The sequence below is a fragment of the Hyalella azteca genome, unplaced genomic scaffold (genome assembly GCF_000764305.2).
Source record: "Hyalella azteca isolate HAZT.00-mixed unplaced genomic scaffold, Hazt_2.0.2 contig11923, whole genome shotgun sequence".
Taxonomy (NCBI): Eukaryota; Metazoa; Arthropoda; class Malacostraca; order Amphipoda; family Hyalellidae; genus Hyalella; species Hyalella azteca.
In genome coordinates this window covers 1-27,523 of record NW_025941897.1, presented here as the reverse complement: position 1 = coordinate 27,523, position 27,523 = coordinate 1, and the positions used below count along the sequence as shown (strand labels likewise).

Genomic DNA, 27,523 nt, shown 5'->3' with positions numbered 1-27,523 from the left:
CAAATATTCAATTAAACTACTCTTTATTCAATACAAATATTAAATTAAAATAATCTTTATTAGATACAAAAATATTTGTTAAAGAAGTGCGTAAGCATGAAAGCACAAAATTGCATCAAGAAATGTCGGGGCCATCTTAAGCTCTCCATCTACGACAGAACTTTCTCGGAACACGTGAGCACTGGAAGAGATGGTCAACAAAACCTGACTGAAAAAAAAACTTGTTTTCTTTGGAAGTGATTAACCAAAAATTCAAGCAGTGGCGGTATGAACCTAACCAGGAACGAAGTTCAATAAATTAGATGGTAAGAACAAAATTATATCCCGATTCCAGCATAACGAGTAGCTGCAGGGTCGACGCAGAAAAAAAATCCCTTTCCATTATTTCCAACACTGAAAAAAATTCTATTTTTCAGAAACGTTACTACGTAAGTTTGGGCAAGTTGTCATGTGAGGCTTGATATTCACGATGGCCACCGTAGAGTAAATCGTCCTCTGCAAGATAGAGAAGTTGCAAATCAGGCACTAGAGTTTAGGGAAGTTATGCAAAACGTGTCAATCATAATTCAGGCTATTAGTTATTGGCTTAGCACACGATTGAAATTGTTACAACTATGAAATGTATTATAATATAATTTAAACAATATGACATTGGAACTGGCAACAATCGGGTGTAATTTCGAAATTTCAGAATTTTTTCATGATTTTACGTCAATTAATTCACTAATGTCACATTTACTAATGTTTACAAGTTTCAGGAAAAAATTCTTTTGATTCGATTGTAATTCTGTGAATGAGATAGTATAAAATTTTTGTTCAAGATCTTAGCTTCACCCACGACCAACTCGAAAACTTTCTCTGATAGAATAGTCACACAACCAGAAATATGAAGCTGCGTATGTTTTATGAAAGCACAAGCTCTGAAGATCACGAACGTACATATATCTTCGTCGAGTGGTCCATCATAAAGCCAGGCGAAGTCGTCAAAATCATCGTCATCATCATCCTCGTACGATACGTCCTCGTCATCAGTGTCCAGGAGATCCTTGCCAGCCTCCTGCTGGAGGAAGTCGTGACCGAAGTCCAGCCACTCGTTGTCAAAGCGACACGACCCGACGCCCTCGTAAATGTACGAGTTCAGCTTGTGGTCTGAAACAAACACACGTTCATGCATATCAGAACAGTGGTCCGGATGTCTTTTCAGTGACACCCGGGTTTTAGTTAGATATAATTTACAAAATAATTACTGTTCGATTATTGTCCTTTTTATAGAAAAGTGAATATTGAGTGGCAACTGTAACGTACATATTATTTAAGGTAAGGCATAGCAGTAACAATACAGCAATAGATGAGGTAGCTAGATCCGACACGTTCAACTACTGAACAGGCGAGTGTCGGAGCCGCCTTTACTAAGTGGACGCTTATAGAGGTTGGACTACGACTGACTCATGGGATGCGTGAGGTATTCATATAGACTAGTAACAATGACGTCACGGATGGTGACGAGGATGAAGCGACTGGAGGTATAGGTGGTAATGTATAACTTAATTCAGGAGCATGCAGTTATGGTGTTACTCCCTGAATGGGATTCATGCTTCATTTTAAATGGGAAGTTCAGCAGGAAGAAAATTAAGGAAAAATGCACGGTTAGGTAAAGTAAAACAAATCAGCATATAGTGTGCACTTTCAACAATGTTTATCAATGTATGCGTGAGGAAACTCATTGATGATCATATCAAATCAAGAACAGAGAATATGTCTCTTAAAAATACCGCATCAAATATCAATTTATTTTGACTTAGACGAAGAATGTTGAGACAGGTTACTTGATTCGTCCCAATATCTGGGAAATATGTGGCATAAAACCTTTGATTTTGACGAGAGGATCTGCGAAGGCTACGTGGTGGGCATAGTTGATATGCAGCACGAGGGGCTCGTCGTGGTCGAGACACTGGGAGGGGAACCTGAACCTGCCCTCGGCCAGGGCCTTCCTGCGTAGCGCAGCGAGCTCCTGTGCCGCGGCGAGGTCCACGGACACCATCGCGGCGCCTATCTCGACCAGCTGAATGTGGGCCACGAGCCTGTAATTCACCACACATTAGGGAGCTTGTCTGGAGCAACGACACGGCGGCTACCGGCCAGATATAGCTTGTCACACGTGGGCAACAGCGAGAAATTAAAGAGTGTGCGGCACAATTCCATAGATGACCACTTTATCTAGACACACCATTGAGGTACGCAAGCACCTTGTGCGGAACTAGAACAAACCGTGACTGGGAGATGAAATGAAATATTGAACTGATTTGAGCGAGTAAGTTGAAAACGGATAAATATAATTTCAATAAAATACACAAGCATAACGTGAATATGAAAATTTAGGATTTACATTTCAAGTAATAGCACTGTATTGTGATGGAAACACGAACTATGACCAACAGATTAGACAGAACTGTGTGTGGGCCTCACACGGCCCACCCTCCTCTCCGGACCTCGCAATCATCAGCGATCACCTTCTACTCGACACCTCCTGGACCCCTCAAGTTGCCCTGAACTCGGACCACCTGCCCATTCTGATTCACCTCCCTTCCTCCGTCGACTCTTCGACCCCCCGAGCTGCCCGCTCTTACGTCAACTTCAAAAAAGCTGACTGGCCCGCCTACACGGCAGCCACTGAAGCGGCTCTCCAGACGGTCCCTCCCCCCACCTCGTGTGGCGGCGAGTCGACCTTGAGGGAAATCCTGATCGCTGCAGCCAGACAGCGCATGCCTGCTGGCTTCCGCAAGGACTTCTCCCTGTCTCTTATACACATCTAGATGTGTATAAGAGACAGCCCTCGCCCCTACCGCTCAGCGTTATCCCAGCTCCGCTCGGGATACTGCAGCTCCCTGGCGTCCTTTTCCGCCAGGATCGGACGCTCCCCTAGCTCCGCCTGCCCGGAATGCGGGGACCCCCTCCAATCCTTTCAGCACCTCTTCGTCTGCCCCGCCTTCCCCACGTCTCTCAGCGTCTCCTCACTATGGGACAGCCCCGTGGAGGTAGCGGCTTTCCTGGCCACCCTCCCTGCCTTCGCCCACCTCCCTCCTCTTCCGGTTCCAGCCCCCCGCCCTCCACCAGAGCCTCCCCCCGGCGTGCGTGACGGTCGCAACCAACAACAACAACAACAGATTCTTTACGCTATAAATACACACGATAAAATCCTTTCATTACTTGATAATTTCAATTTGTCCCTCAAAAATATTATTTTTAGACCTACGTTTTATAATTCTGCGTGTGTGCATGGTACAGAAATGCCTATAGATCACCCGACCCATTTGATTGCTGAACAACGACAAACGCGCCAGCTAAGAAGCTAACCACTACGGCACTCAATTCACACAAATTTGCGAGGACCAGAGATAGACTCACAGTTTAAGCTGAGTCATTGAGAATTTCTTGCTTTTGACAAAGACTCGCCGCAGCTTAGGCATGCGCAGGAGGCTCTTGTAGGAGTTATCGTCCAAAGCGATGGAAGGCAGCGTCAAGGACGTCAGTGATGTCGGCGCCAGCGAAAAATCTATAGTTAAGACTTCATTTCCGGCGTGCATCTGAGGAGAAAAATAACTATTATCACAAGATAGAAAAAAAAAGGATCAACTTCTAGCCGAACAAATTTTTCAAAAACTTCCTGTACGCAGCGTAATGCTTGCATGAAAATCTATTAAAATAGTAAAATGGAATAAAAAACTGTGACCTTTGAGGAAAATTGCAATGATGAAAATTGGTTAAACACTCTTCCTCACATGAAAGCAAAATGTTGCACTGTCTTGTGCGAAACGTTGACAGCGTCATTTGAATTATTTTCAACTTATACTTTTATAGGGGGCCGATGCGAAAAATCATAAAAAATCTATTTTTAATAAAATATATCTGAACCATTTCAAAGGATTAACTTTTTTTCGCGGATACATTGGCCGTCATCAATGTTATTTTTCCTACAGGATTAAAAACGAGAGTTACCAGTCGGCAGGCAACGAATAAACACATATCGGAAGTGTTGGCGAATGACTATGCAACGTCAGCCGTTGCATAGTCATTCGTCAACGCTGTTTGCAATAATAGGCCCAATAACGAGTTACCGTCAATATGCAATGGGCTAGAATTTAGAATATATAGGCCGTTTATGATTTGTATACAAATGGAAGACTGAACAGTCATTTAGAGCACAAATCTCCAGAATGAAATATTACGAGTGTCAAAAATAATTCAAGTGTCCGTTTTTTTATTAGGTGAATATTATTTGCCTTAGATGATCAATGCAAAGCAAATTAAATCACGACGTCCTGACGGACAAGCTTGTAAATTTCAACTAGTCAAAAGGAATTGCCGGCCATTCAAAATTGGTTTCTAATTCTGTGCAAGACGAACATTACACCCAGATCATACAGGACCACGCGGGTTAAAGCATGTTCCGTGTACAAGATATGGTAATCCCTTGCTAGCATATCACGGCTTCACTCCCCTCTATCACTATCACTGGAGTATCACTTTATACTCCACGGTAGCTCACTTTTCCAGGAATATTAACGAAGAAAATTATTTGCGGTTAAATATGCCGATTTGCGGGTTTCTGTGGAAGTCGACCGGTAGATTCAAACAGCCCGCGTATAGTAAAGTAGTACTATATTTACTACTGTGATATGCATTATGTAAAAGTGTGTGAAGGGAATGTTAATAATTAAAACAATGGAAACTTAACGAGTCATCACAATATAAATACTTGAATAGGTACTAGTCAATCAATTCCCCCATCGCAGCCGTATCTGGAACGCAACACACGCGATAGGCTAGGGATTATGTTAATTGAAATGGATAGTTCTTTCTATGCAATCATAGTTGGCATATTCCGTGTACACTTTATCATTTCGAAATTAAAAGAACACTATTGAACATATTAACACGTTGACTACGATTGCTTCATCTTGTACTATTATTTCATTTTTTGTACTTTTTTTAAACAGGGTTGCCAGACGGTCATTTTTTCCGGACAAATTCCGTGATTTAGTTTTTCTTAATTGCGTTGGCTGGCTAAAATTTATGATAGGAGTACTTCCTAATTAAATTTTAAATACTGCAAAAAGAAAATAAATGAAATTTTTATAGCGGAACCTACAAATAAACTAGTATACATTGAATTATCGGCCTGCTTTTCTCGGATTTGGCCGATTTTAGGCAACCTGAATTATGTACCACTACGTCCTGGAGAAATACATTTCGTGGTACGCATATGTACCAATACGTAGTCAACGTGTTAAGATATATTTAAGACTTGGTCGCACGTCATAGATCGATAACTAGCAAAATTACGGAAAGTAAGATTCCTGTGCCCGAGTTCGTTTCAGGTGAAGGTTCAATTCATCCCAAAAATTTTCCGCTTAAGAGTATTGGTGCGCTAACTTTTAGCATTCGAATAGTTATGCAGAGTATCTAGCAGGCTTTGACCGTAAAATTTGTCAAAAAAAAAAACTTTAAACAAAAAAAAAAGAGTTCATGTATCACATCATTACAAAATGGGAAAATCAAAGTTAGAACACGTGTACAAGTAAACAATCTGAATAGCAAACCATAAAGTTAAGAACTCTGGAACCTTTAACAACGGTGAATATAGTAGAAAAAATATCAAGAAGGTTTCCAAGTGAGGGTTATTGACTCAATCCACTTGAAATTTCAGTCCCGCTTGGACCAGCAACTCACATTATATACTTTCTTTGTTGAGAACTCGATGTAGAGTTCCTCGATGTCAGGCAGAGCGCTTCTGAGAAGAACCTCAATTTCTTCGTCGTCAGAAACAATAAAGTGTAGCACCTGCAACAACAAAAGGCTGTTTTGTAACTTGAATGAAACATCAAAAGGGCAAACTAACAATTTCATCAGCCAGCAGAGGAATGCTTGATCTAGATTCGGGATTGAGACAAATTAACCAATCTTTGCAAACACGCGTCTCGGGCAGATTTCTTGGCCAAAATCTTTAGCAAAGAATTTTTGCGGGCATTGAAACAAGGTCGATTTTCCTACCTTCAAGTTCTTGAATATCTTGAAATTGGGTGGCGTGTAAAACTCGGAGCAATCAAGCTGGAGATGGGCCAGCGCAGGACACTTGCGTGCCATGGATGACAGAGTTTCATGGATGACAGGGCCACATATATGACAGAGGCACACATTCCTCCTGCACGCCAAGCGCAGCAAATACCACTTGTAAAGTCAAGTGACTCAATGCAAGATATACAAGTAACATTACTCAACTTCGCAAGGAAGTATCATCCTTATTAAATGGAACTCAGATCTTTACTCACGATGTTTAGGCAAGCACGTCAATTGTAGGAAAGATTCTTCAAATAATTTTAGTGCTGATTTACCAGCGAAAATAAAGCGCTTGATTCAACTATGCTCAACTTCAAGGCAAAGGACAATTTAGGAAACATGAACTAATATCTTTTAGGAGTATTTTCAAGTCATGATGCTCGCATTTGAGCGATTTTTAACAAAGTAATAGATGCTTCAAAAAGTCTTCTGTGAGCTATGACTTCATTAGTAGTGATGCGCATTTCACACACATTTCTGCAATTCAACACAGCAATGGTATGAAAATTAAAACAAAAAGTTGACTCATTTTACAATCCAAACACTTTATAAGATAATTCAAAATTTGTCGTCAAAGAAACTGCCCTAATGCATTATAACGAGAACACAACTTGAAGATAGAGCCTCTATTCAGGTCAAACTTGTTCTAAATATTCAATCCATCACGAAATATATTTCGTTAAAAAAGCAAGCTTGATTATCATTCAAGTCGCTCCTGAGGAGCATCAACCATTAGAATTTAATCCACGAAAAGTGTTAATTACATTACTCCAACATGTTACTTCCTCCTAAACTGTTATTTTTTTTAAACCTATTTTTCCCGTAACCTGTCTTTCCTTCAGTCCGTTTTTTTCTGTAACCTGTTAGGCGGTATTCGACTTACGGATGTGGCTGCAAGATATTGTTGTACATGCGGTATGTCGTGAGGCTTGAGTTGAATGCTAAGTCCGGATAGCTTTCAATTGCTCCCAAGTTACATAACGCTTTAACGTTGTGGATTGACAGCTCTTTCAGAGGACTTTTCAACTTCCATAGAAGAGCCCAGTTCAGATGAAATATACTGCTCAGCCGCAACACTTCCAAACATTTGCATTGTTTCAAGTCTCGCAGCAGTTCTTCAGAGTTGAATCTGCCCTAGAAACACCAATCATTAATTGGATGGCACTTCGAAGGGTCTCTCAAACAAATTCCTCGTATTCCCCGAACTGAACAAATAAATTTTTGAAACACTTCGAACAAATTTTATCTTCAACATTTTGCCGAGATTATAATATAGAAAAGACGCATAAAGTACTTTTCTGACGTATAAACCCAAAACTGTCAGTAGATCATAACACCCACTCTAGAAAAAACTTGAATAACTTTCTGAGCTAATCGCCAAGATATGGAAATCGCAGGTCGCATAGAGCGCAGGTGAAAATACCATACAAAAAATTTACACTAGTTTTGCCTCGACTAACGACCAGACAATGACCACCACATGAAGCGAGTGTTGATCATCAAGATTATGTCACTGTACAGGTCGATAAATTCTGACAATGCATCTACCTATATTCCAACTCAACTCATATTGAGAACTCTGCCACAAATTTCTCACTTCGACACAGAAAGTCCTGAGTTTGGTGCAGCGCGAGAAGATGGCCTTCATTGGCGTGTAATGCATTCTCTTTGACGAGAACTGCAGGCATAAATCCTCCAAATTCACAGCAAGTCGACCTGAAGTGGAAAAATGCTAGTGTTCACACTTATTTGTATGTTCATAATGTTCATGAACTCAACCAGACTGTTTGAATCTTTTAACTAATAGTCTTTATTCAGTTACCCAACAAAAAACTGCATAAAACAATTTGATGGAGCAATACGAATGAAATAAAAAAGAATTTGAATTATAGAAACGGTTATGTAACTAAATATTGTAGTTTATGGGTCTGATTTGGAAGAAGCAGGGACAAATTTAACTGCGTACCTATAGCAGCAAATACGTTGACATCAAATATGCAGCGATACTCGTCAAGTCTCAGAGTAGTGAGGTGGTCTGCGTTCATGATAAGCATCTTGTAGGTGCAGAGCTTAAGGTCCTGCGTGAGCTGGGCTGGCGACTCGCTGGAATGCAGAGCAAACATGACTATGCCGTAATAAACTATCAATACAAAACAAGGCAATATACGTGTCAAGCAAAAATTAAAAAAAAAACGAATGGATGAAAAAGCCTACTATACAAGCACACTCTAGTCCAAATTTGCAATATTTATAATAGATGAAAGAAAAATTAATGGAGAAAATTAATTATGAATAACAATAAATCAACTCAATTTATGAAGGAGTCGTAGAATGATTAAGAAGCGCTTCAGCTATTAAGCTATTTCACAGAATAGGTTGAAAATGAACCAGGGTTATCGCTAATTTCTCCAATCATTCATAAAAAAAGGGCGATTGGCTTCAAGTTGCCAGGCAGCAAAAGCTGGCAAGAAAGAAGCTGAGTTAGCATATCAAAGAGACGAAGGAATGGGACTGGACAGGTGAACAGAAACCGACATAAGACGTCGGCCGCACCCGCCCGCACGAGAGAGACAGAGAAGAGAAATGTTAAGAATCCTGCATACGAGACAACAACCCTACAACCGAGACCCACTGCCGTATACCGCGAGCTCTGCACTGAGGCGCCAAGGATCAATGTCTATATGAACGTGAAATCCAATAGGACTTCGGACGAGCACAGACACATGTCAGAAGTCCAATCACGGGTGTGCCATCATGAAACCACACTATCACTTCTCAGCTGTGGAAGTCATGACAACACGATCCCTCCCATGTAGTGGCAGTCATGACACAATATGATCGCTTCACTTCCCTGTACAATCACTTCCATGTAAGGTCAGCTGGTAAAAGCCCACCTGCGGCATTTGGTGAGGTTGGAGTGAGCACTCCGCCAGACGCAGCCTTCATCAGTAAAGTCTATGACGCTATTCTGGCCCAGCTCGCGGTAAACCAGAGACTGGAAGCGTCGACACACTGCAAGAAGAATGAACCTAGAGATAGATTATGAAAAGTCAGAATATTGATTAATAGGTAATAGCTTGCCTCTTCCAGTTTAGCTGCTCGACTTCTGGAGGGAACTTCAGCCGAACAAAAAGTAGGTGATACAATGAGGTAGTTGTTGATTACAATGAATTAATATACGTTCAATAGTGTAGTAGTGTAAAGAGAAATGCTAACAACATAAAAAGACAAACAGATAAGATCATCCTATAAAGATGTGCGATGTAAACGTATTGTCCTAATAGTTAACTCACATGATAATAAATGGATTGATCATAATGGCTGCCGTCATACAGCCTGATCTAATAAGCTGTTTGCAACTTACCTGCTGCAAGCCTCAGTTTTTCAACAACATTTAAATATTTTATAATATGAAGCAAGACTTCATCATGGAGGACATGAAGTGTAGGCTGTCCATTGCATGCAGGGCTCGAGTCAAACTCTTCACTAAACAGCTTATGAGGCTTGTAGTGCTTTGAGGAGGGTCGTGATGTGTCCGAGTCATAGGATTGCCTCACAAATGCTTTCCGCTTCCCAAACACTGCATCAGGATCACTTAAAATTCTGAAAAAGTATTAAATAATAAATAATGTAAACTATAAAATAATAAATAATTTAAAATAAATAATTTAATAAACTTAAAATTAAAGAACTTTTCACTAAGTAAAATGCGAGCAAATTAAAAAAAATGATTTAAATGACATATTACATATTGAAACATAATCTTACCTCCTTGTAATCAGTGGCTCGGATCTCAATAAAAGGAATCCAAAACCTCCAGAATAAAACTATCTTTTCATTAAACTCATTTTTCTCGACATCATAATTTACCAATGTTCTATAATAATGCTGTTTGCAGTTTTCAGAAGCGGCTAAGAAACCTATCATTGAAATGAGAGTTAGAAGTAACAAGAAATGGTCAGCCAAATGTAGTAGAATCAATAAGATAAGACAAATGTGTAGTTACACTCTGATTCATTGATAAAATATTGTAGGAGGTACAATGTAAGGTGCTAAAGACAAGTCAAGCGAAATGGCAGATTTTATTAAGCAAGTAATGTGGCAGTAAGGCCAGCAATAAAGCCCCTGAAAATTGAGGGGGAAATAAAGGGCTTTAAAGGTAGACTGAATCTAAAAAGTGAAAAAACATACATTAATATGATTTTGGTACCCTTAAAATCCATGCATTTGTAACTGTGATTGAAAATAACAGCGGATTGAAGCAGACATTGCCACCGCATAAGAACAAACGCACCTTTTGAGACATCAAAGTCAACCTCTTGCTGTCTCTCCATTTTCCCAGAAAACCACCACTGGTATGAACCTAATCAAAAGTCTTTACACTAATACAGAAAAATAATATTGTAACAAATTTCTCAAACCTTATCATTGAGGCAAAGAATTCTGACAGAATTGAAAAAGGCATTACTTTCAAACCTAAGTTATATCAATTAGTAATGACATCAGGAAGGATAATTGAAAAAAAGAGGTATTTTTCAGCATTCAGTTTAAAATTCATCTTTCGTGGTCATACCTTTATCAGCAGACCAGAATATGACACCAATGTTTTAGCAGGACAGAGAGGCAAGTGGGGAATTGCTGTAGTTGCTCACATCAAAAATATACAATATGTTCATTAGGTTTTCTCAACTCACAAATCACTTCTACTCCAGCTGGGGGGAACAATGATGGCAGAGGCAGACTTCTTGCCAGGCTTCCGCTTCAGGGTGATGCAGTCTTGTGCAATACCAAACTTCTCCGCTATCCCATCTTTATTAACCTGATATTTAAATTTAAATTATGATCAAATCATAAAGATTCAAAGAAAAAACACTCAGTGAAAACATTATTTTTATGCTCTAAAAACATTCAAATTGATTACTGTCAATGTGATTGTAGGTAAAAAATATAGTTGCATAATTGATGTATGAATCGTGAAATACCAGTTGAATAATAGTTATTTACAGGTATTCAAATGTAGACATTGGAATAAAATACTATGGTCATGAATACAGAATAATAAAATGCCTCCTCAATTATTTATAGACAAAAGTTATTGGGCCCCCACAAATTAGAAAAAATATGTGAAGATGAGAAAATTACGTTTTGAATATTTTTCTGAAAAACCTTACCATTTGTGATGAATTTGAAACTGTCAAACAAATTATTGTTAACTACAGCTACAATAGGCTTTTTAGAATGCTTTTGTGTTACAACATTTTGTTAGCTGCAACATTTCGTAACTGACACTCCAAGACAAACTTATATAAATGCATGAATCACATTATTTATTACAGGAATAATACAAACAAAATAAAGAAATCTGACAAATTAGGACTAAAATATGCATAACAATAGCAAAATGGTTCGCCATTAACAATACAATAGAAGGAGACAAACTGATTAATGTTTAAAATAGTTAGGCCGATCCAGATCATCAAAGGCTAAACATTTATGAGTTAACTTACCAATACAGGTAAATTCTGAACATATATGGTCATGGGTTCAATTTGAGGCGTGAGGTCCGGAAATTCATAACCCCAAAGTCTCATTTGACCTGCTCAATGAGGAAAATGAATCAATTGATAGCCAATCAATAGCAGAATTTAGACGAGTCAACTAAGTTCTTCTGGCACCACATTTAATCATAATTATTGATATTCTAACACTTATCCTCTACTTCAAAAAATATGCTTCATCTATAAAAAAACATTTTCAGTAACTGCAATGCAATTAGGTTGAATAACAAGTACCTACATAAGTAAGGCTGTTTTGCAATGTAACTTTTATTGCTTTTATTTTATTGCTTTTGTTTTGAAATAAAATGGTTATAGTTGGAAATCAATGCTAAAGTGAGGAATTCCCAGTACAGACAACTAACTTTCAACCAAATTGAATGTTCAGCTATAATCTACTGTATTTTATTCATTGAAATGCAGAAAATTCCAACAAAAATTTACCATTAAAATTTAAAAATGCCATTAATTTAGCATGAATAAATTTACTAGATATTGTTGCCAGGTCTAATGTCTATGGCGGCATGCAAGATAAACCTGTTTTCCAAGTAATTGACTATTTAAATGCCAACAACCCTACTCAGAATAAAGGATAATGAAAGATTCTTAAAAATAATGACTACCTAATGAAATAAAGTATGGGATAGCAAAATGTATGTGTATAAATGTGTTTAAACACTGGTGGATAATGACCAGAGAATTTATTTATTTAAATTTTCAGGATTGAGCAATATTCTTCAGATAATGTTAGTTGATTAAAATACAGGTTAAAATACAGGGAAAGTGATGTTGCTTTAAAAATACTTAGTATTACATCCTTAATGCTTAAATTCATCCTACCATTTAATGTATTCAATTATTTGTGCCGGTGCAAAAAATAATAGGAAAAAACTTGTTGAATGATAAATAACACAGAAGACAGTTCAGTGAAATATTTGCAATATCAATACAAGACTTAAAATGAATAATTATCATGTAGGTAATGTAAGAACATGAAGGTTGAGCTAAGAAATACATACAAAATCCTCCTAAAAATAAAAATGAATCAGGTATGGAGAATAACATTTTGTTGCAGAAGGGAGTTGTGTTGCTTTTGCAGTCCTACTAAATTCTTTGAGGTTTTAGAGAAATTGAATCGTGAATTCAAATGACTTGTTGCTATGGAAATTTATCAAAAATAAAGTTAGTCTATAAAGGGAAATGGAGTTTAAGCTATTACATGCATACAATCATGCACAAAAATACAACAGTAGCTGGGACTAGAAACCATCACCAATTTTCACATGGATTAAAAACGATTCTTGCTAGTAATGATAAAAAATGGTGAAGCTTTAAATAAGAGAACATCATATGAAGCAACAAATAACTGAGTAACTGAATCTAGTTTGCCCAATGTACCCATTACAAGCCAGCACAATATATTGCTCACATCTACAACAACGTGTTGCATTGGTCATATCTTCAATACTACTGATGCAGGGGCAAATATTATGCCCCTTATAGACCAACTCAATCATTCTAATGGCTAGAAAAAATCAACTATTGTTGGGTTCCATAAGATCAATCATAAAACCAACATTCCACAATCACTATTTCAATGAGGAATTGAAAATGTTTGGTTGCCAGGAATGAGGATGTTTTCAAGTCAATGAATTGCCATTGTTGATCAATTGTGTACCTACCCTGTATAACAGTCTATGAGTAATATGAGCAACCATTCAAACATTTATGCCTTCTAATTATAAAATGCATTACGTACCTATATCTTCATACACAAGCTGCCTTGAGTTCAATGCTGAAGCTAGCTAGTGTCACAGCAAAGTAGAATTCTATAAAGGGGAGTTTAATATATTTGGTAATAAGAAAGTGAGTTCTCTAGCAAAGTACAAAAATTTCAGCTCAGTTTCAAGTTGAAGGGTGGGGACAATGGGGTTTTAGGTCGCTAAACCCTTTTTTGAGCAAAAAAAATCACTATAAATTGTACCTTAAAATTCCGTGATGTACCTAAAAAAATGACCACCATTTTCCCCTGTTAGGTGTTTGATGCTACTTATGCATTATCATGCCTCTGTCAATCACCTATATATCTGCTCAGTTTCATATATACATCTCTTACCATGCCATCACTTCAGCACCACACTCCTCACTTGCCTCACACAACCTATACAATACATAACCCATACCTCACACCTCATAGTGTACTGTACACTTCTGATCACAATCAACATTAGTAAAGCCTTTAATGCCATCCCACACCTCCTACTCGTAGACTAAATCTACAATGCATTGAATGCAATACTACATAACACCAGATGCTGGTTTGCCAACTACTCAACAGGCAGACACTCATATACTACAATGGCATGTTGTCACACACAAAGAACATACCAAATGGAATACCCCAAGGATCAGTCCTCTTACCAATCCTTCATTGTACACAGATGACATCACAATTAAATCAACACACACCAATGCAAACATATGCTCCATACATGTAAAACCTTACATCACTAGTAGAGGGGAGGGCTGGCTAGCACGCAACAGACTCGCTAAATCAACAAGCAAGCAACAGACTCTCTAATCAACCAGCATACAACTAACAAACCAAACTAAGGAATATCACACTAAATAGTCAATGCAGTTATTTAGTGCAGTCAGTCACACTAAATACCATCATACCACACACACATGAAACCAAGATTTTAGGTGTCACAATACTTCTTTGTCTTATCAGCCACACTACAGAACATCAAAACAAAATGCAGACCTAGGCTAAAAATACTTCAAACCTTCAAGCAGGAACAACATTTGGAAAGAACAAAGAAACCCTCACAGGCTCACACTAGTGTACAATCTATATGCTCAGTGATAGACTATGCCAGTCCAGCCTGGGCACCCATAATTTCACCCACATTCCACAACCACCTACAAACCATTCAAAACACAGCACTCAATCACAATTGGCAGCCCCTAAACAACACCTTAAAGCCACTTACACACAAAAACTGAAGTCCTTCTGAAAGAACACCTAGATATGAGATGCAAGCAATATCTTGCATCAGCACTCTACTACCTACTCTCTCAGCCTCAGACATCACTTCATCATTTACTTCTACACCCAGTCAAATAGCTAACACTTCATACCTTGGTGAAATTCAAATATATAGAGCTCATAGGTACTTCTGGGTGGAGACATGTCCCATTCCAGCTCAGGACCAGCTGTGATTGGTTGCAAGGTCATTCTCTCCAGACTGTGGTTGGTTGATAGGATCATGAACTCATGCTATCCAGACTGTGATTGGTGATGGGATCATGATTTCATCTTATCCAGACTGTGATTGGCTATGCAATAGCCTTTCCATAAGCCATTTAACACTAGAAACACCGTGAGGTCAATATGACATTGCATTTTAAAATAGGCGTAAAATGCAAACGGTTCATTTGATTTCCACAAAATTTTATGACATTTTTTTCATTAGTATATATAGGGTTGGCAATGATTAAATCAAAATGATTAAATCATGTGAGTAAATCACTTGATTTTTTATAAAAAATCACGATTTTTTTATTTTTTTCATATATTTAAATATATTGAGTGGCAGTCTTTAATTTATATTGAGGTATTGTTATTCATGGTTTAGTATAAATGTACTATGAATGACAAATTGGTATATAAACTTGTTGCCAATAGTGTGTATTAGGTTCCAATAAATTGAATGTTTTTGGTACAGAGGCATCAAGTGTGCAATACATTGTACGTAGCTAGCAGCTTAGCTAATTCTTATAAGGCTATAAGTAGTCTTTAACTATTTATTATATATTGATTACAATATACAATTTAAATGTGTTAGCTAGCTTATACAGTGTGGGGCAGAACTGATTGAACAGTTTTGAGGCAAAATAAAAGAGTAATGGAGGTACATAAAGAAGAAAGTTTATTTTCTTAAAGATTAGCATAACATACCATTTAAAATACTTATGTTTTGAAAACAATATCAGGAAGATGGGGTTTGTTAGCTGCATCACACTGTTGGAGTCGTTCTCGGAAGTTTTCTACAGCACGTTCACACATATGGCAAGGTATGGCCATAACCACTGCTGCAATAGTCCATTCCCTTAGCTGTGGTAGGGTGTGAGGGCGACTTCAAGGGTGGGTGTGAGAGCAACCCTTTTCTTTTAGATGTCCCCAAAGAAAGAAATCGCAAATGCTCAAATCAGGTGACCTCGCAGGCCACTGTAAATCACCCCTCAGAGTCTGGGAACATCATCATTTCAAATCATTGAGTGACATTCGGGCTGTGTGAGCTGTAGCCCCATCCTGCTGGAACCACACGCCTCCCAATGCTTCATTTTCAACAATGTTTTCCATCATGGGCTGCAAGAAATTTTGTAACATTGCTGCATAGCAATCAGAATTCACTGTTACGGTTACTCTCTCCTCTGAGAACGACTCCAACAGTGTGTTGCAGCTAACGACCCCCATCTTCCAGATATTGTTTTCAAAACATAAGTATTCTAAATTGTATGTTATGCTAACCTCTAGGAAAATAAACTTTCTTCTTTATGCACCTCCATTACTCTTATTTTACCTCAAAACTGCTCAATCGGTTCTCCCCCACCCTGTATATTGAGAGGTTGAGATTGTATTGACCTTTTAGGCAATTAGAAAGATTTTCCACCCTAATACGAGTATTCTAATTAAAATATTTAATTTCAATCTTTAAATATGTGAATTTAAAACTAGAAACAAAACAATTACAATTATAAGACTATATATAAAATAATTAAATGCAGTGAATGGATATAAAATATTTGAATTGTGCACATGTTTATTTCAAACAGTATTAGATTTTCTCATAACTAAGTCATGTTTCAAGTCGTATGAGGTTTGTTCGTTATCGTTCAGTTTATGTTTAGTATTGGTTTATTGGTTTGAATCAAATGGGAACAGTGCAGTCAGTCACTCAGTCACTACTAGTCGGTGTGTATAGAGAGTAGTCTGGTAGATTTATAGGACATAAAGCTAGTAGATCTATTGATAGTGCTGTGCACTGTGCTTTCAGCTACCTATCTGTTATGTGACTTCAATGTTCAGAAGATCTGCATTCCTGGAGTGTTTTTGTATATTGAAGCCAGTTAAATGGTCAATACTCAGCTCATTACCTTGCTCCATACAAACTTAACAAAGCTAATGAATAGACTTATCAATAATTGTTTACCCAAAAATCCCTAAGTGGTAAACACCACCTTGGCCTGTTGGCCATTATTGAAGGCAATAAGTGCCCTTTTTAGCCATCCATGATGATCCATATACTGTTATTGTTAGTAGGCTAATTTCAACATGAAAAATAACACTTCAAAAAGACAAAAAAGTTGAAAAAATATAAAAAATCAAATAAATAAAAAAATCATGAAAAAAAAAATTTATTGATTTTTGATTTTTTTGATTTAAAAAAAAATCAAAAAAATCACCAACCCTGGATATATATTATTACATATTTACTATTTGATACATCAAATGTATTCAGTAAAAATGAGTGCTATACATGCATGCACCATGAGGTCATTCTGACCTCATGGTATATTTACTTTGATTTAATTTTCACATAGCATCATACAGATGCAAAGACCATTGAAGTTCCCTGTTACAAGACTACACATTAGAAGAATTGTGTTCAGACTTGTCAGAACAAGTTTGGAGAGCGTTTCATATATAAACTATGGAGAGCAGAATTGAACTATAATAGTACTTCTCTTTGACTCACACCCAACAAACAGAGACTTCAAACTGATAAATTTTTTATTGCATACCCTATTTGGAACCAATTTATAAAAAACTGCAAGGCTTGCTATATTCTGGTTGAAAACCTCACAATATATAATCAACTCTTCCTACACAGGCCAGATATCAATTCACACAATACATTGCCAGTAAACCTGACAAATTTTGGTTAGCAGCTGACAGCAAGTCTGGGTATTTATTGAATGGATTTCCCTACTTAGGGAAGGATGTTCATCAACCTGAAGGCATCTCCTCTCTGAGCATGTTGTTCTGAAACTCATGGACACTTGCATATTGAAAGGACAAAACATGAACACTGACAACTTCTTCACATCATTCAAACTAGCAGAAAACATCATTCAAACTAGTGGAGAAATTAGAAGCTGAGAAAACATGTGTAGTAATAACAATGAATAAAAATAAGAGAAAAATTCCACCAGCTATCAAGATGATGAAAACGTTACACCATTCGACAATGATATTACATAATCAGAGGAATTATTAGTCATTATATCACCACTTAGTTTTATGTACATTGGTGTGACAGGTACTTATTTAATTACTTCAAACTTGATTTCTGTTTATTTTAATATTTTAACGCAGCGAAATGATCAATTAACATTGTATTTTATTCATCCAACAAACTCCGGAGGTAGAAAAGACTTATTTAACCATTTTTAACGCATGAGGTCAAATGACCTCCGCAGTGTTTCTAGGTATTGCACAACTGCGGTGCTTCTAGTGTTAAAACCCTTCTAGAAATCCACCATGCTCCATACAACTCCTATCTTGCAATACTGAACTCCTTACGTGCACCAATAACTCCACCCAACTTCATCAAACATACAAGAGGTCACATCTTGTCTACTTAAGGGGTCACCTTAGTGGCATTGACAATAGATATTTCAGTTCAAAAATTACTCTGTGAACTGACCTGGAGTACTGTAAAATGGGGTAACTTTGACCACTTTTTTTTCAAAATGATGCCATTTTTTTACTAGATAAGTTAAACTTAAATTGAAACATGCAAAATACAGGTCTATACTCTAGCTTTACTTACCATAAATTGCTGGTTTCTGCCTATCATAGTTTTGATGTAATTTCAAAAAAAGTGATGGTCTGCTCTTGGGGTTTCTTTGACCGGGTTTTAAAATCAATTTTATTTTTTGGTAAAATAACTCCGAATAACTCCAGGTTGTGGTGCATTGTAGTAGAACTCTTCTAGTTACATATGCAAAGGACAAATTTTAGGAAAGTGTCATGGTTTGCAAATGGGAGGCGCCACCCCCCAATGGGCGAAATGTGACCACCTAATGGCAGTCGTGATGGGGTAACATTGACCGGTTTGGAAATTAACTTAAAATTACCATTTATAAGACTCTGTAGAGTCTGAAACATAAAGAAAGAAACATAAATAGGTGTATCAAACATAAAATATGTTATATAGGTACCTATGGTAATTCTAACTTAATTTCTAAACCATTCAATGTTACCCCATCATGGCTGCCATTAGGTGGTCAAAATTCCCCCATTGAGAGGCGGTGCCCCCCCATTTGCAAACTACGACACTTTCCTAAAATTTGTCTTTTGCATATGTAACTAGAAGAGTTCTACTACAATGCATCAAAACCTGGAGTTATTTTACCAAAAAAAAAATTGAAGGGGGTACATACTCCAACAGGCTTTAAATAATAGCACTTTTTTGCGAGTTACATTATTAATTTTTTAACCTATTAGATATGCAAACTTTTTAAATTTTTCTATTGTGTTACGTAGCCTCAATATTAGGCCTTTGACAAAATTTTTCTATGTCAAATCATTTTTTAGTTTTGGGGGTTTTTTGGTAAAAAAAACGAAAAGTGGTCAAAGTTACCCCGCCGGTCAAAGTAACCCCATTTTAAGGTATCCAACATTGTAGTTACACATATTCAATATCAACCCAGCACAACTTTGAAAATTGGGCAGAAGCTCAATGAGAAAAATATGCCCACGACTGAAGAAAATTGTTTCAGTTATTATGACTTTGGCTAACATTTTTATAAACAAAGAAAAAAGTCCATAGTGGCAAATGAGACTTTTTTTTTAGCCCTATAGGTAGTAGACCAGCATGATGATGACTACCAGTACCACCCATATGCAGAATACCACCTGCATAATTTTACAAAAATTGCAGGTAAAATTATTTTCATGGGTTTGATTTCTCAATATTGTTAGCAAAAATGAGACATTTTCCTTCTTTACTTTTGCAACAAGGAAAATAAGCAAGTCCCATCATAATGGATTAAACTTGCCATATGCATGAGCATTTTTATCTCATTCATTTTTCTCTCCTGTCTGACTTTCCAGTTCATTATACAAGCAACATCATACATGAAGTGACAAATAAAATTTTGAACAATTTACATTAAATAAAATTGAAATGGTAACTAGGAAATCTCTCATTTGCAGCTATGTTTGCCATTACACACAAATGATGTAATTGATGACACTGCAAGTTAATGCCAAAATTGTCCAATTATTTTCAGTCAAAAATCCCACTCTGCTGTATTAACACATTTAATGCAATTCCCAAAACTGCCAACTTCTCACTGGCGCAATTTGGTTTGGGTTCCAATTGAACCTTCCAATTTAAAATATTAAATAAGCTTTTTCTGTTATTCAAATAAAATAGTTTAAACACATTTTTATGTCATTCCAAACCTTCTTATTTTATTATCTACAGGATCGATGTAAATTCCCTCAAAATATTTTGGTTATTGTTGCTGTTGACCTGCTGAAGGTGTTGAGATGACCTCACACAGGACACCTTTCACACTGGGACATGGCTATGATCAACAATGTTTGATGGAGTTTCACAACTTGCAGTCCAATTACTTTGGTGAATTTGACATGTTAACATCTTAAACCAACTGCTCTTCTCCCCATTGCTTTTCATATTTTGGAATTTTTACAAATTTTGTCCATTTCATCATTGTTTTGTCAGACACTCATTTAATTCGCAGGTCTCCCCATTACCCCTCACATCATTCTTATATACGGTATATGTATGTTCTGTACATGTAAGAAATGTGCCCACCATTTAGTAATGAGATGTTCCATCTGCTCACGCTCACTGAATTTTAAATAATAAAGTTAATGATCAAATGAATGCAGAGTTTGCTCAATCTATGCTTGATCACAAGATGGCCAGATAAAATAGCAGAGAATAAACTTTTTTGCAAGACTCTTTCATTGTGAATCCAATGACCAGTGAAGTAACATGTAAACTAGCGTTATCATATAAATATTGAATGAAATCTAAACTAGATCAGGGAATTAAAAATAAACTAGATTGTAAAAATTTGAGTCAAATATAGTAATATTGAATAGTAATATTGGCATTAAAGAATAAAAATGTTTAGCATGTTGCCAGGCCCTGTAATGTTCTTGGCTTGTCTGCTAGGGATCAGAGAACTGACCTTTTTACCAGATCTATCCAAAACTGATATTAAAGGGAAGTACCGGTAGCTGCAAAACATCTGCCAATTTGCAAGGTGTGAGGCATTTCTAGTTTAAACATATATATTGAGTGTATATCACTGCAATGATTTTCATTTAGGGACACTGGAGAATTGTAGAGGAACATGAGAGTTGTCCAAGGTAGCAAATTGACAGTTTGAAGAAATGACACTTGGTTCAATTGCCTATGACATCTGGTTAGCCACAGTCCACAGCATCCCATCAAACACAGCACCAATTTCAGACAAGTTTAAAAAATGGAATGCCAGTTATATCCAGAACATTTTTTAGAGAAACTTAACTTCTGAATAGTTAAGTTTTGAATTAAAATGTCATTCTATTTAATCCAACATTATTGCATTATATAAAATAATAGGGCCTAATATAACTAGAAATTTGTTGTGCACATGCTACATTAATGGTGTCTAAAATATCTGGTAGAAGCTCATGCCTGTCATCTGTGTTCTGAAATAATGACATTGTTAACCACTGTTGTTTGTCAGCCATTCTGTTAACTTAGAGAGAGTCGGCCTGCCTACTTAGGGAGTCAGCATGTATACAGAGAATTGTCCTGTAATACATACAGAGAATTGTCCTGTAATATATACAGAGAATTGTCCTGTAATATATACAGAGAATTGTCCTGTAATATATACAGAGAATTGTCCTGTAATATATACAGAGAATTGTCCTGTAATATATACAGAGAATTGTCCTGTAATATATACAGAGAATTGTCCTGTAATATATACAGAGAATTGTCCTGTAATATATACAGAGAATTGTCCTGTAATATATACAGAGAATTGTCCTGTAATATATACAGAGAATTGTCCTGTAATATATACAGAGAATTGTCCTGTAATATATACAGAGAATTGTCCTGTAATATATACAGAGAATTGTCCTGTAATATATACAGAGAATTGTCCTGTAATATATACAGAGAATTGTCCTGTAATATATACAGAGAATTGTCCTGTAATATATACAGAGAATTGTCCTGTAATATATACAGAGAATTGTCCTGTAATATATACAGAGAATTGTCCTGTAATATATACNAGAGGGAGACCTCAGTCTGTCTACAGAGGGAGACCTCAGTCTGTCTACAGAGGGAGACCTCAGTCTGTCTACAGAGGGAGACCTCAGTCTGTCTACAGAGGGAGACCTCAGTTTGTCTACAGAAGGACACATGCATGATGCCTGTCTACAGGACACACGCATACCTACAGAAGGACACATGCCTGCCTACAGAAGGACACATGCCTGTCAAAAAAAGGACACATGCCTGTCTAAAAAAGGACACACACCTGTCTACAGAAGGACACACGCCTGTCTACAGAAGGACACACCATGTCCTAAACTAACCTCACAGGTGCCAGTGGGAAGAAGACCTAACAAAATTGACACAGTCGTGTATGATACCACGAGCTCTGTAATACAGTGCCTAGGGAGTAGGGACATTGCTGAGAACATGGACTTTGTACCTAAGGCCCTTCTTGAAAGGGAACAATGTTGAGTTGATGAAGTCAACGGAATCCATCACGGTCTTTCTCTGTATTTCTTGCAAGTCTGCAACATAGTTTTGTAGGTGTAGTTACTTGCTTTTAATATTAGTGTCTGGCAGCAGACTCTACAAAAGCATTTCAGTGGTCAAGATCTACCTCCGGCAATGCGCTCTTTCTGTTGGCGGTAATATTGGCCCCCAATTTACAGATGGGGTTGGGATTTGGGAATTACCTACATTTTTTAGATTCAAAGAAATTGTTCACACTGCATACAAAGAAATTTGCACTCAGAGTGAATTCTGCTCAAATTGCTGACTAGCATGCTACCATAGGTACCTACACAGTAACAGCTTGGCTAATTTTTCATATGCAATGTTCATCCATGAAGTGCATTTTTCAATAAAGTAGAAGCAAATGAATGGAATGAACACTGAACAGCCCTTCCAAAATTGATGCAGTGAAAAGGACAGCTCAAGTTATACCGATCCCAAAATTCAATCCTAGTGCAAATCTGCTGAAATATGGTAGCTAGAAGAAAGATACATTACTTGGGAAGTTGGGGTTTCGTTTAGGCTATTTTCGACCAAGAGCAATATTTTAATATTTTTCTTCCTTTAATTTGTTAGAGAAAGACCAAAGTTGGAGTCTTGGAGAGTTGGTTCTGCTTGAATTTGAGGCTTTCTCTACTGTACCTCACGTAGGCGCATAGTGGCAAAGCAGAGAGTTTTTTAGACTCTCCCTCAAGTTCATTTTTGAGTCCTATAAGTAGACAAGTAAAGCATAGTGGCAAAGCAGAGAGTTTTTTAGACTCTCCCTCAAGTTCATTTTTGAGTCCTATAAGTAGACCAGTAAAGTATCATGGATACCAGCATTATCTTACATAAGAAATTGGTTTAAGTCTTGAGTAAATGAGGAAATTAAAAATGAATCGATTCTAAAAAAATCTCTGGTTTGTCACTATGCCGGTAGGCCGTAGGCGCTATTCGCAAAAAGACTGCAATTGAATTATAGTGCAATAACCTCGCCAGTCTTGACTATGGCGACTTTAGTCAGTGTAGTAGTGATTGTACCCTTCGTCAATATCGCTGGCGACTGTAAAGTAGGTACTAGCTAGTATATACCTCGCCACTCCGGGGCACTACCAGCGAAACTCGCGAACTTCCATTTTATTATATGATCGAGCAATAAAAAATGTAGTGACTTTTTTTCTTAAAAGTCTAAACATAAGCCAAACCTGCACAGAGGCTGCACTGTTATGCTGCACATGTGTTAGTTGTTACATTTAATTTTTAGCTTCTTGGTGCTTCGAAATTTAATATATTCTAGCGTGTTTTCCGAAAGTGGCGACTTATGTGGCATTGACGGTAGGCTAGCTTTATTTACTAGGCTTAGTCGCCTCTCGCCAGTCGCCAACGATGTAATCACTAATCAGGGAAGCTGTTCACTTTTACTACAAGATGTACATGAAACAATTATTAAATTTTAACACTTGTGATCACTACTCACCCAGTGAATTATTCAATTATAACACAACACCCGATAAAGTACTCGGTCAACTTTTGGTTTGGAGTAGCGCAGCACAAGCGGAACAGGGGCTGTGAACCTCAACAATGTTGCCATAGGGCTTTGGTTGAAATTTGCGCTACGTTCTAGAACTATCTACTTAGGGAGAACCCATGGTTGAATTATTAATTATTATCATTTATTTATTATCAAATTATTATTAATTATTAAATTATTAATTATTTCAACCATGGGGAGAACCGGTCTTTATACAGAGGGAAACATGGTTATCTGGAAACTATCCATAAATGGTTTCGAAAATTAAATGGTTCAGATAAAATCGAAGCAAATGAGATTTTTTTCCGTTGATTAAATGAAAATTTAAGAATTTGTGCAATGAGAATAAAAAAATGGAACGATTAGTTATCTCGCACTGATTATTTTCTTCTATAAGGATCGGCAAAATGTAATGTGTTCGTTATTTTCCCGAATCGATATTAAATGTCAGTTAATTAAATATCGGCATAGAATTTAAACAATAAATATATTTAAATAGGAACCTGTGCAAACACCGCTTTCCATAACAATAAAATAACTAAAAATCTTATGCCTCTTTTTTTTACACAATGACACATTGTTGTTGCTTTGCTCATTTACACGTTATCTAAAACTACTTATGTAATATTTCCGTGCATATTAACTAATTATTAGCATAAACGTAATAAAACAGCAATTTTTTAAACTTTCATTAATAAATTGCTATAATTCATGTATTAATCCGCAATGATCACTGCAAAGTAAAAAATATCGTGTTACTGTGATATTACCCGAAATTGGTATACAGTAAGTGTAGAGAACTGCTTAGGTACATGACAAAGTCTTCCGCCAATAATGGTTGTTATAATGAGGATATTTTCATTATTGTATCACTACATAGAACTTAAAATGTAATACAGCAAGTGGAAGTAACGGCTAATGATTTCATCGCACTCCACGTGCCTCTTGCAACTCAATGTGCAACTTCACGTTCATGTCACCACGCCACGTGCATCTTACCACGCCACGTGCATCTCTCCACGCCACGTGCAACGCCACGTCACCACGTGCTACCTCACGTGCCTCTAACTACAAACCGCACCACGTGTTCCTACCACCTCATCACCACGTGCTCCTGACACCTCGTCATCACCACGTGCTCCTGACACCTCGTCATCACCACGTGCTCCTGACACCTCGTCATCACCACGTGCTCCTCACACCTCGTCATCACCACGTGCCCAGGTCTCCTGGTTTGTCTCGGGGCCACCGTCCCGGGGCAGGTCGCGTGAGCTAAGAATAAACTCGAGCAATTGTTGATTTGTTTTCATTAACCAACCAATTTCATGATCAGGCCGCCCTAGTTGATTTCAATATTTTACCATGGTCTTGAAAATCCCTGAAACAGAGTCAATTAATAATACAATGTGGTCGGGTGCTAGTCCCCACAGTTTTATTGATCTACGAATTATTGCAGAAACACTTTATATATTAAAGCAGAAACCTAGTCGGAATGCTGCTTTTAGCTTCTTTCACCCTGAAATAGTCGTTTCAAGTTCTCCCTTCGACGGCATTGTAGTATCACGGTTATGGGGTTGTATGAAATCTCAGTCTTCTGCTGAAGGTTTACTATAACGCCGTGAGAGCGGCTAGAAGCCTAGAACCTGCTCAAGAAGAAGACAAGAAGCTGGAACGCGATGGGAGAAGCGGGTGCCTTCTTTTACAGGGAACTAGGGCAAAGAACATAAGTTAGGGTAGAAACCGACAACTCTCACGAAATGTTCCAGGTGAATGATAAGTTTTGTAATGCACGAGGTTACGCACGTGAAGGGTGGGAAGAACACAGCAGCACGGAACAGTCTTTATTGGAACCAACATAATGAACACGAAAAAGAACGAACGCTAATGGAGCAAGCACTACTTCTAAAACGTGCTTCTTCGTGGATGGCCTTTAATCATACAGGAATCTTCATATGCTACACCTCTCTCAAAACAGCTGCATCCCTACTTGAACGAAACTCTATAGGAAACGGGAAATTTTCAATAAGCTAGTCTATCGGGATGTTTTCGAGTTCGGGCCGGGTAACGACGTTCGACCTCCGTAGTGTCTACTGAAGGCTCAGTAGGCAGAATCGCCTGTGACTCTCCGGACATTTTAGCATTCGGGCATGGTGGTGGAAGGCTAGCTTTACTTCACGAGTTTCACCAACGTCCTCAGAACCCTGAGAAGCAGAAGCTTCATCGCCCTTCGCCGTGGTCAACAATTGATGAACGTGCTTCGATACAATCCTGTTTTGAAAATTTACATCATAATTTACAATCCCTACGCTACGAACAATATTTCCACGCCCCCACTTCTCGCTCCCTGCGTTCTCCTTCACCAATATAAAATCACCTACTTCAAACTCGCACAGGGGTCTAAAATGCCTAAAAATTACTAGATTGCTTAAGTCGCAAGTTTACCAGGAATTTAAAAGCAAAGAAAACAGCCAGAATATTAACCATTTCTTAAGAATGAAAACGTTTCGGAGTCCAGCTCCATCGTCAGTTCAAAAGTTCAAAACCTATAAGAAAATCAGAATCAATTAGAAAACTAAATTCACATCGAAGATAAAAACATAAATTGACAAAATAAAAACAAATACACATAAGGAGACAGGCCTATCTAATTACAATTTCAAGGGGACAGGAGCTGAAGGCTGCATTTAAACCAGGTTTCTGTTTAAAAATGTACAGGGATTCTAAAATCCGTAGGTCAGTAACACCGGTCGTGTAAGCTAGAACTCTGAAATCACTATCAGACACCGGAACATTGCACTGCTCGGCATGGACGCGCACAGCAGAATGAGGAGGATGCGCAAGTATTGTTCCCGTTCTAAAGCTTCTGCCCTTATGCTCCGCCAGCCTAGTGTAAAAATTGCGAGACGTCATACCGACGTACGCTGATGCGCACTGCGCACAACTGTATCTATATACTAGGGACGAACGCATAAAAAGAGGGAGAGCATCTTTATACTTGAAGAACGAACCGATTTTGAAGTTATTCACCAATAGCACCTGCAGATTTACATTCGGAAGATATTTATTGATCAAATCTTTCAATTCCCTAGCCATAGTCTCAGATTCTTTACCGAAGTAGGGAAAAGAACAATAAATCAGGTTCCTACTGTCACAATCGGGAACAACTTCATTATATTGCATTGACATGAATTTCTTAATTTGAGTATAAATCAGTTGCGATGGAAACCCATTTAAAGAAAAAATGCTGCGCAAAAACTCAAATTCAGTGTGCATAGCATTGAAAGTTGAACAAATACGGAAGCCACGATTTAATAATGTTTTAATCCCATTTAATTTAAAACGAAATGAGCAAAAACTAAAAAAGCTGGTTGTCGCGTCCTCAACGCCAGAGGACGCAGATGGTTTGCGGAGAATGAAATACAGATTTTTTGGAATCTTACTGTACTTCTTTTCAGTCCATCTTTACATGACGTGCTCTGCAAAACAGAGTACCATAAGAA

The 27,523-nt window shown here is 37.6% G+C and overlaps 1 protein-coding gene across 1 annotated transcript; it reads right to left on the bottom strand.

Annotated features, from left to right (window-relative positions):
- Positions 1-38: 38 nt before the first annotated feature.
- LOC108678890 lies at positions 39-24,061 on the bottom strand. Its single transcript, XM_018167386.2, has 14 exons — positions 23,970-24,061; positions 11,625-11,713; positions 10,812-10,936; positions 9,482-9,720; positions 9,012-9,129; positions 8,084-8,220; positions 7,715-7,833; positions 7,001-7,251; positions 6,052-6,202; positions 5,731-5,841; positions 3,406-3,584; positions 1,867-2,081; positions 940-1,149; positions 39-495 (listed from the first exon to the last, which is right to left on the bottom strand). Coding segments are annotated over exons 2-14 (1,941 nt in total). The 5' UTR covers positions 11,709-11,713; positions 23,970-24,061; the 3' UTR covers positions 39-493.
- Between the last annotated feature and the right edge of the window lie 3,462 nt (positions 24,062-27,523).

What these genes read in the sequence shown, in the direction of transcription:
- LOC108678890 (XM_018167386.2), bottom strand. Translation starts at nt 11,708, where the DNA reads ATGAGACTTTGGGGTTATGAATTTCCGGACCTCACGCCTCAAATTGAA. An exon ending in CAACAAAGAAAGTATATAAT is followed by an intron (nt 3,585 to 5,730) that starts GTGAGTTGCTGG and finishes TTTTCTCCTCAG; the next exon opens with ATGCACGCCGGAAATGAAGT. An exon ending in TCAATGACTCAGCTTAAACT is followed by an intron (nt 2,082 to 3,405) that starts GTGAGTCTATCT and finishes GGTGAATTACAG; the next exon opens with GCTCGTGGCCCACATTCAGC.